The sequence below is a fragment of the Leuciscus leuciscus genome (assembly GCF_965113295.1).
Source record: "Leuciscus leuciscus genome assembly, chromosome: 5".
NCBI lineage: Eukaryota > Metazoa > Chordata > Actinopteri > Cypriniformes > Leuciscidae > Leuciscus > Leuciscus leuciscus.
The window spans coordinates 45,281,338-45,291,281 of NC_138729.1; the positions used below are offsets into that span (position 1 = coordinate 45,281,338).

Genomic DNA, 9,944 nt, shown 5'->3' on the forward strand with positions numbered 1-9,944 from the left:
CAATTTGCTCGACTTCATGTGTGGTTGCATCTGTCCTTGGCAATGCAGAGCCGGGAATTCCAGAGGGTTAAAAAAAGGAAATATATCTGTTAATGTTTGCTTACTGTAACACAGTTAATTATTATTGGTGTGTGTGTGTGTGTGTGTGTGTGTGTGTGTGTGTGTGTGTGTGTGTGTGTGTGTGTGTGTGTGTGTGTGTGTGTGTGTGTGTGTGTGTGTGTGTGTGTGTGTGTGTGTGTGTGGGAAACTACATAGTGAATTCTGTTGGGTTTATTGTAAAAGTTTGAATGTCAAAGCACAACTTTATGTACTGTTTGCAGTATGTACTGATAGATTGGCTTAACTGATGAACATTTAGGGTTGTAAACAGATGGTTATCAGATTAAATTCTTAAATGTGTGGCAAGAAAAATGTCTTTCTATTCAGCATTGTCATTGTGCATTTGAATAAAACAGGGGATTCACAAAATTTCAGACTGCACATCCTCTATTTATATATATACAGTGCCCTCCACAATTATTGAACCCCCTGGTAAATATGATCAAAATTGGCTGTAAAAAATAAATCTGCATCGATTATCCTTGTGATCTTTCATTCAAAAAATGTGCAAAATTCTAACCTTTCATTGAAGTAAAAGAATTGAAAGTGGGGGGAAATCACATTATGAAATAAATGTTTTTCTCCAAAACATGTTGGCCACAATTATTGAAACCCCTAGAATTTTTTACGAGTAAAATATCTCTGAAGTATATTCCCATTAATATTTACCTTTTTTAGTACACCAGGGTGACTAGGAACATGAAACTGTCCAGCTATGACTTCGTGTTTCACAGGAGTTTAAATATGAGGAAACACAAAGGCCAAATCCCCTTAATCATCCATCACAATGAGTAAAACCACAGAATACAGTTCTGATGCGTAGCAAAAGATTGTTGAGCATCACAAACTAGAAAGTGGCTGTAAGACAATAGCTAAAGAATTGAAAATCCCCATTTTGACCATCAGGGCAATAATTAAGAAGTTATAACCAACTAAAGATGTTATGAATCTGCCAGGAAAAGGACGTGTGTCTATACTGTCTTAATGCACGGCGAGTATGAAAGTTTGAGTGGCCAAAGACTCTCCAAGGATCACAGATGGAGAATTGCAGAGATTAGTTGAGTCTTAGGGTCAGAAAGCCTAAAAAAAAAATTATCAAACAACCCCTACATCCCCACATGTTGTTTGGGAGGGTTTAAAAAAAAAACCTCCTCGCTCATCCAAAAACAAATTCCAGCAAATTTAATTGTCAGACACGACTGGATCTTCAAACAACACAGGGTTCTGTGGTCAGATGAGACTAAAACAGAGCTTTTTGGCAGCAAACACACTAGATGGGTTTGGTGAACACAAGGATAAAAAGTACCCCATGTGTACAATTTAATATACCATTGGATCTTTAATGTTGTGGGCATATTTTTCTGCTGGAGGTCCTGGACTTCTTGTTCAGATACATGGCATTGTGGATTCTATCAAATATCAACAGATAAAAAATCAAAACCTGACGCCTTCTGCTAGAAATCTTATAATGGGCCGTGGTTGGATCTTCCATCAGGACAACGATCCAAAACAAACATCAAAATCAAAACAAAAATTTGTTGTGGAGCACAAAATGAAGCTTCTGCCATGACCGTCTCAGTCCCCTGACCTGATGAGTGGGCTGAACTGAAGAGGAGAAGCACCAACATGGATCTGGGAATCTGAAGGATCTGGAGAGATTCTGTGTGGAGGAATGGTCTCTGATCTCTTGTCAGTTATTCTCCAAACTCATCAGGCATTATAGGAGAAGACTCAGAGCTGTTATCTTGGCAAAAGGAGATTGCAAAAAGTATTTAATAAAAGGGTTTCAATAATTGTGGCCAACGTGTTTTGGAGAAAAACATTTATTTCATAATGTGATTTTCCCCCCACTTTCAATTCTTTTACTTCAATGAAAGGTTAGAATTTTGCACATTTTTTGAATGAAAGATCACAAGGATAATCGATGCAGATTTATTTTTTACAGCCCATTTTGATCATATTTACCAGGGGGTTCAATAATTGTGGAGGGCACTGTATATGCCGATTATCAAGGATCTTCATCGCTCTTTCAAGCATTTGACAAAATACAACAAAAAAGTGGAAAGTAACAGTATTGTGCATGAACTTCTGATATCATTGTGTTTGTAACGTGAACATTTACATCAGACATCAAACAAGTTTATAATGAGAGTTTCTGCCATTTCAAACAGTGCCATTTAAAAGTTTGGGGTCAGTAAGGTTTTTTTTGGGGAAAGAAATGTATACTTTTATTCAGCAAGAATAAATTAAATTAATCAAAAGTGATGTTACAAAAGATTTTTTTTTCAAATAAATGCTGTTCATTTGAACTTTACAATCAAAGAATCTTGAAACAAATTTATCACGGTTTCCACACAAAAAAACAACATTGATAATAATAAAGATATTTTTTTTGAAGCAAATCAGCATATTAGAATTATTTCTGAAGGATCATGTGACACTGAAGACGAGTAATGATGCTGAAAATTCATCTTTGCATCATTGAAATAAATTACATTTTAATATATATTCAAATAGAAACAGTTATTTTAAATTGTAATAATATTTCCCAATATTACTGCTTTTACTATGATTTTGATTAAATAAATGAAGCCTTTGAAAGCATAAAATACTTCTTTCAATAAAGTCTTGAAAAGACATATTACTGCATCTTGCACCAGAAGGACAAAAAAAAACCCGACACTCCAGATGAAATAATTGCGGTGGACAAGAGATTTAACAAAATGAATTTATTTGAAAACATTCTTAGCAAAAATTTCCAGTCACAAAAATGTTGATATATATATAACAGATGTCTTAAAAATACAAATACAGCTTACATGATATCTCGTGCAAATGTATGAGACTCACAATTCGCTACAGAAAGACACTACAGTAAAACATAAACAACAAACTACATTGCGCAAATAGTACATCAGCATTTAATCATTTACAAAGTTCAAAATAATGTGTAAATATTTGTTAAAAAATCCCTGTCGCAGTTGGTGATTTAGTGAAGCCACTTCCTGTTCAGTGTTGTGCAGCTATAGGGTCATCATGTTCACCTCCTGTCTGTAAAGCAGGAAAACGAAACCAGATTAAGAAAAGCTTTTAAAGAAGAAAAACTGCACAACTTCTGCTAAATGTCTGATTCCACCGAAGAGATCTGTGAGCTATCACAGAACCAAGAGAGCAGAACTAAAGCTTGAAAAGGGTCATGTAGTGGGAGTTGTTAATACCATGTGCTTCTACTGAGGAGTTTTCTTCTTGTCCAGGTGTGAGATGATTTTGGAAATCCAGCCGTTTTTCTCTGGTGGAGCGCACAGTTTCTTGCCCTTTTTTGTGATGAATCTATGGGAACATATGGGAAACATGCATTAATACGAGTCTAGTGTATCAATGACGCCAATTGGGAATCAACCGATACTTACATAGTAGCTTCAATGGGACATCCACTGTCTGTGGATTGATGAAAGTAGGATTCAACAATTTTTATTGGGATACGAGTGTCCTTGGTGGTCAGACAGCAGTCCACAGCTCTGTCAGAAAATGCTGAGGATGAAAGGTTGTCATTAGCAATGCATGTCACTGGAAATCCCCCCTCTTTTAATGTGTACTTGACACCATGTAAGAACAAAACTGGGTCTGTTCCTGGACTTACTGGAACTTGCTCCCACAGTTACTATAACTGAATCTTTGAGAAGAACAAGTCAGCGCAGAAAAAGCCAAGAATTGCTCTATTTATCAATGGCTATAAATCTTGATCTGCAGACAGTCCTCAATTTCCATTTGAAATTCTGAGGATGCTTCTGAGAAGCTGCAAGTGTGTGTGCCATGAGATTAAGTGTTTCAATGTTTCAGTTCCAGTCTTACCTTCTATGTTGCCCCAGAGGACTGCAGTAATGACCAGGAGAGTTACTGTTGAAGTCTGCATTTTTGTCTTTGTGTTTGATCTCTGCAAGGGCATCAGACAATTGTGCACAGGTGTGACATGCAGGTATCAGGTGCATGTATTTATACACAAAAAATGAACTCACTTTCACTTTCACATAAAGACTTACCGCACCTGCTCCACCCCTACTCGTAAATCCAGCCGTTTTATTTGGCTTCACTATTCCCACATTTCTTGGCGGTTTTTCCCCCCTCAATTCTAGGGGTGCATGACCTGATCATTTATTCTGCAGCTTATGAACAAGGACACACACACAGTCACACACACAAATCTTACTTAACTGAACTCTCAGTTTATCAGGGTTGCGATGCAGCATTGCATTACGGTTAAGTGCTCATATATAGCTTTCGTTTTCTCTACAGAACCTATTCATAATGTTCTGATTTAATTACTTTAAACTTGGGGAATGTGTTCCAAAAGTCTGAGACCACCAGTGAAAATATTTCAGTTGCATCTATTTCTAATTTAATACCTTTTTATTAAAAGTTACATTTTCAGCATAGGAATTTGAGTGATTTGGAAAAGAAATTGTAATAATTTCAGAATGTTTTAGTATGTGTATATTAATATTATTAATATAAATATACATCACTAATAAATGTATTAAATATCTTTTTCATAATTATTTAAGTCCCAACTTTTCAATAGCCTCATAACTTTTGGACCCCACTGTATTTCAGTTCAGCATGCTATAAAAATTCCTATATTTCACAATATGGGTGAAATGAATTTTCTGGGAAATGTCTTTAGTGGAGACAGAATATTAATGCAAAATAATCTAGATCTTTCAAAACCAGTCTGTACAACAAAGAGGCATTTAAAGTGATCATGCCTTTTGACATGTGAGAGCTTGGCAAGGATCGGAGGGTGTGTGATTTTCTGTGAAGCAACAATGCCAAGAGCATCACTATTATCAAGAGACAAAAGGGAAATGTGCCCCCACAATAAATCCGGAACTGTCCTGAGCTGAACTGCTAAATTAAAGCTTAACTTTCAAAAGCACAGCCCTCCAACCATTTATGCACAACTTAGTTTCGTTTTTAAGAATACATAACGTTAAATTTCCCGGCTATGATTTCCTGTAGCTTTCCAAAAGTCACAGTAACTTTAAAAAAAAAAAACTTGCAATGAAGTTTAAACATATACCAAAGTATTCAGATTTTATTCTACACACCCTATATAAAAATACTGCAGTGGTAGTACAGTAAAGTGTCAAATTTTCTTCATGTTTCTTTACAATCATCACTATATACCTCTGTATACTTCATAGGACCACAATCTGGACATCAGGAGATGTCCTCAATCGGATATCAGGAGACTACAACGGACAGTCCGGACTGCAGAGAGGATTATTGGTGCCCCCTTGCCAACCCTCCAGGACCTCTTCCAGAGTGAGGAAGAGAGCAGGTAAAATCATCACAGACTCCACTCACCCTGGACACCCCCTGTTTGAACTGTTACCGTCAGGACGGCGACACAGATCACTGGCCACAAGAACATCCAGGCACAGGAACAGTTTCTTTCCACAGGCCATTTCCCTTCTGAACACTTAACATGCCCCCCAAGGCATATGCCTGCAAGTGCAATACTCCCACTGTCTAGAGCAATATTCTCTAACTCAGGTGATATTTATATTTATATTATTCATACTACTCAAAATACTGTAAATATGTTCATAATCTGTACCATGCACTAGACTCCCACTGTCTAGTGTAATATTCTCTAACTCAGGTGATACTTATAATTATATTATTCATACTACTCAAAATACTGTAAATATGTTCATAATCTGTAAATGTTTATTCAGACTAAACCCAACTGTGACCCCTTTTTTTACTTTTATACTATTTTTATTTTTTTTAATATATTTTATTCTTAGAATTTGTATTACTATGTTTCTTGTTGTATTTGTATTTGTATATGTGCACTGGAAGCTTCAGTACCAAGAAAAATTCCTTGTGGGTGCAAGCACACTTGGCAATAAAGCTCTTTCTGATTCTGATTCTGATCACTTCGTTTTTGCATCATATTTTTCTCATGAAGCTGATTTTCTTCATCATATCTTTTTGTGTTATTTTGCAATTGTATCTTATTGTAAACAAGCCAAGAGTGGGAACCTTTGCTTTTATTCTGTTCAAGAGCATGCTGCAAAAACCATTCATAGTACACAAGCAGAACAAATTTTGGTGCATGGTCCTCAAATTGCTTACACACTAAAAGTGGAACTTGAGGCCCACTCAGTGAAACCATTCACTCATGTACTGAATCTTCAGACCAAGTCTGCAAAACTGCATGCACATTATACGCTTTACACTCAGTTTGAAATTGAAAAACAAACTTTTTGCAAAACTCTAAACACAGTTTTCTACATGCCACAGATGACCTACTCCCAATGATCATGTGTGAAAACACTTATACAAAAACTGATCACATAGAAAATCAAAACTCAGTTTTGAGAAAGAAAGAAATTATTTTTGAGCTATAATATAGATTGTTTCACAGCAGCTTCACAATAGTAACAAATTCAAAAATGCCTGAGAATAGCCAATTGTCACAAACTTTCTTGTTACTGCTTACGTGGCCCCTAGACTGGGAGGCACAAAGGTTTTAAGTACAAACTATTTACATAGAAATCCATTCTTCTTGAATTTCATGACCGAGAGCCACAGATGTTATGGCAAGCACCTTAGTTTCTGTTATTTTACCTGGAAAAGTAGACAAGTTTCACTCTTTCCAAAAGAGTTTTTTTTTCCTTTTTTTTTTTATCAGCAATTATGTATAACAAACATACGAAACCCATGCAATCTGAGCCCCATCTAAGAGCAGGTAAAATATATTTTAAGGTAAGGTCTACATTGCATAAATAGCCTAATAAATTAATAATAAATATAGGCTATAAATATTATGCACGCAGTAAGGCAAGCCACATGCTTCTCCCACTCTGTTCTTGGGCACTCATCCAGCTATATGTAGGATATGACATAACAAAAGTATGTTCACTGAGAGGAAAGTCCCTCAGTGGTTTCTCAGTTGAGAATTCAACATGAAATTGTGTTTGGATGTGGTATAATGTTGGAGTCAAAACAAACTTTCCTGTAATCCAACTGCGATAAAGCCAACAAAACAAACCACAAGGGTTCAGAAGAAAACCCCTATATGCTCTTACTGAGAAAGCCTTGGTCACATACACATAGTGGCCAACAGTGATGTCTGGGGGGGAATCTTTGATTTTAATTACCCTAGTTCGATTACACCATCAAAATATGAGGAAAATATTTTATATATTTTAAATATTTTAATTGTGAAGGAAAAACAAAACAAACTTGGTTAAGGTATTAAGGTATCTGACAAACTTATTTGGCAAAAAAAAAGGGTAATTTACAGCTAGAAACTTTTTTACTATGCAAAAAAGAAGCTCACAGGAAAAAGCATACATTGTCTACAACATAATCAGTATTAATATTTCATTGGTTCTCTCTTGTTTTTGCATTTGTGTTCATAATTTCTTTGTTTGACAGCCTGGCAAATATTATGTCCGTACAACTTGGATTATTTAAATTGTGTTATCACAAATAAAACAATTGACTACAAGCAAAACTCCGCAATATGTTTACGAAATCTTAAAAAAAAAAAATTATAATATTTAAATAAAGGGTGAAGATGACAATTTTCCTATAGGCAAGACATTACTTTTGGCCACTTCTGTATATCTGCACAAATAGACTCTGTTGTTTAGATTCTGGGGCTTTCCTTGTGGATGCAATAATCTTAAAAGGTCTCTGACCTACTTTGCTACATCGGTGCTCTAAAGCTCATCTTGAAGATTTTAAGCTGTTGGAGCAATAATTGACTATATTTACAAGTCTAAAACTGCATAAAGCAAGACATAACTGCTGCAGTGCAGTGAAAATAAACCTATTATTTTTGATATCTAGGTCAGATCATATGCTTTCATTGTATATTCTGGCAGGCAGGTGTTTTCTTAGCATTTTCACCTGTGTTAACATTCTTCATGCCCTGTAATCTAAGTCATTTAAGTGACTCAACTTGGAATATTAAGCATCGGTTTTTACCTATTAATCCAAAATTAATGTATTAAGCAAAACTCCTGATGTTTTTGAATACTAAACATAGCAAAAGCAGAAACAAGATAGTTAATGTTTCCCATCAGCAACATTACCTGAAATTGCTGAAGGGGAAGCAAGTCTGATCAAGTTGTCTCAGTCATGTGGTTTCATGGAAACTATGGGAGAGTGCAATCTCCCTTTTTTATCGCTCCTTGGTCCGGGAAGCATGTTGGCGGTGTAGTTTGGGCTCCTATGACAAGAAAAGATAATCAACAAATAAGCAAACTGATAAAACAACAAATTCACATGCACACAAACAACCCACACAATTAATCCAGCCCTTAACTTTTGATGTACACACCATGTTCAAACTGTATTTGGACATAGACATTATAAGAAATGTATGATTAAAATGTAATATATTTCATATTGCCTTGCATTCAAAGAATATTTCACAAAACTGAACCCTATAAAATCCTTCTGAAGCCAGTCAACAGTCTTGCAGTGCGTATCTCAAAAGCATTGTAAGAGTAAGTAAGTCTATAGCTCACGATACTTTTGAGAAACGCATTCCAGGTTGGGAGACCAAGAAACGATCTTAGGCTGGTTTAAGTTGGCTTTCAGTAAAAAGTAAGTACATTTTAGATTTTTTTTTTAAGCTTTGAATGTTTTTGGTTAATAATTGCATGTTCATGTAAATGAAATTAAAATGTATTATAGTTTACATTTATATTAAATGCAAATAGTTGAATGTAAGAGTGCTTTTTTGACATATACTGAAGTAGAACTTAAGTCCATCATTGTATGTAATTTCATAATTACCTATACTGTAGTCGATAAAAGTATACTGTTGAATGTATTGACAAGGATTTATGGTATTCATTTCATTAAAATATACTTTAATTAACTATTATTTATTTATTTATTATTAGGAGAAATGTCTTAAATGATTGCATAATGCATTTAATGTTTAACGGGTTGTTTTTTCATCTAGAAATAGAGTGTGTTTACAAGCTGTTTAACTTATAAAATGTAATTAAAATAAGAAATGAATTAAAATAAAATGTTTTAATTAAAACTAGATCCCTAAAATTATCACCTGATGGAAACCCCTAAAAAGTTGTAGCTATATGAAGCGCCTGACAGAAACCTTTACGTTTTTATATATAACCTTTTCTTCTAAGAGTGTAGATGCATAAAGTCCCACTATGTATGAAATTTGCAACGCGTTTGTTAGCTATTGCGTGGATAAACGATGGAAATCCTCTGCATTTTGAACTGGAAAATCCGTCCTCCCCTTGAAATTCACTCCCTGAACAATAGATGCAAGTGCAACCAGCCGAAAGTGGCTTGCTGGTCTTTACTGGTCTCCCAGCCTAGTCAGACTGTTGGTTGACTTTAGAGCCAATAGCTTAAAATCATCTAAACCCTGGGTTGTCGTTTGAGTGATGTCCCAAATTCAAACACTCAATCGGCATCAAATATCAACTGAGCATTATTGCTTACTCTGGAGTGACATCATGTGGTCACTATCTAGTACTAAACTAGAAATACGGAAAAGACGCTTCCTTGTCAAGGACGTTCTTTGAATTTTGTGTTTCTCACTATGGTTTCTCGGCACACCTACATCCTGAAGTTCACTGAAATTATTCAGTAATTCAGTTCAATACATTTTCGAGATAAGTAAATAATAAAGGCTGACTAAAATAGAGCTTGATTCACCACGGGAGAAACAATTATATCCACAGTGTAATAAATTACATTTTTGTTTCGTTTTGTAATGGAAAGTACCCACGGGTGCTGACCTGAGATCAGTATTCGCGCTTTTGTCTCGCCTGTTGTGTCGG

The 9,944-nt window shown here is 35.4% G+C and overlaps 1 protein-coding gene across 1 annotated transcript; it reads right to left on the bottom strand.

The window, feature by feature from the left end:
- Positions 1–2,813: 2,813 nt before the first annotated feature.
- On the bottom strand, positions 2,814–4,109 carry ccl19a.2 (chemokine (C-C motif) ligand 19a, tandem duplicate 2). The gene is made up of 4 exons (XM_082170884.1): positions 3,952–4,109; positions 3,510–3,630; positions 3,318–3,429; positions 2,814–3,150 (listed from the first exon to the last, which is right to left on the bottom strand). Exons 1-3 carry the CDS (start codon positions 4,043–4,045, stop codon positions 3,327–3,329), a joined length of 318 nt encoding a protein of 105 aa, XP_082027010.1. The 5' UTR covers positions 4,046–4,109; the 3' UTR covers positions 2,814–3,150; positions 3,318–3,326.
- Between the last annotated feature and the right edge of the window lie 5,835 nt (positions 4,110–9,944).

Coding starts and splice junctions, on each gene's coding strand:
- ccl19a.2 (XM_082170884.1), bottom strand. CDS start 4,045: ATGCCCTTGCAGAGATCAAACACAAAGACAAAAATGCAGACTTCAACA. Junction 3,631..3,951: donor CCTCTGGGGCAACATAGAAG/GTAAGACTGGAA, acceptor TTTCATCCTCAG/CATTTTCTGACAGAGCTGTG. Junction 3,430..3,509: donor TGTCCCATTGAAGCTACTAT/GTAAGTATCGGT, acceptor ATGTTCCCATAG/ATTCATCACAAAAAAGGGCA.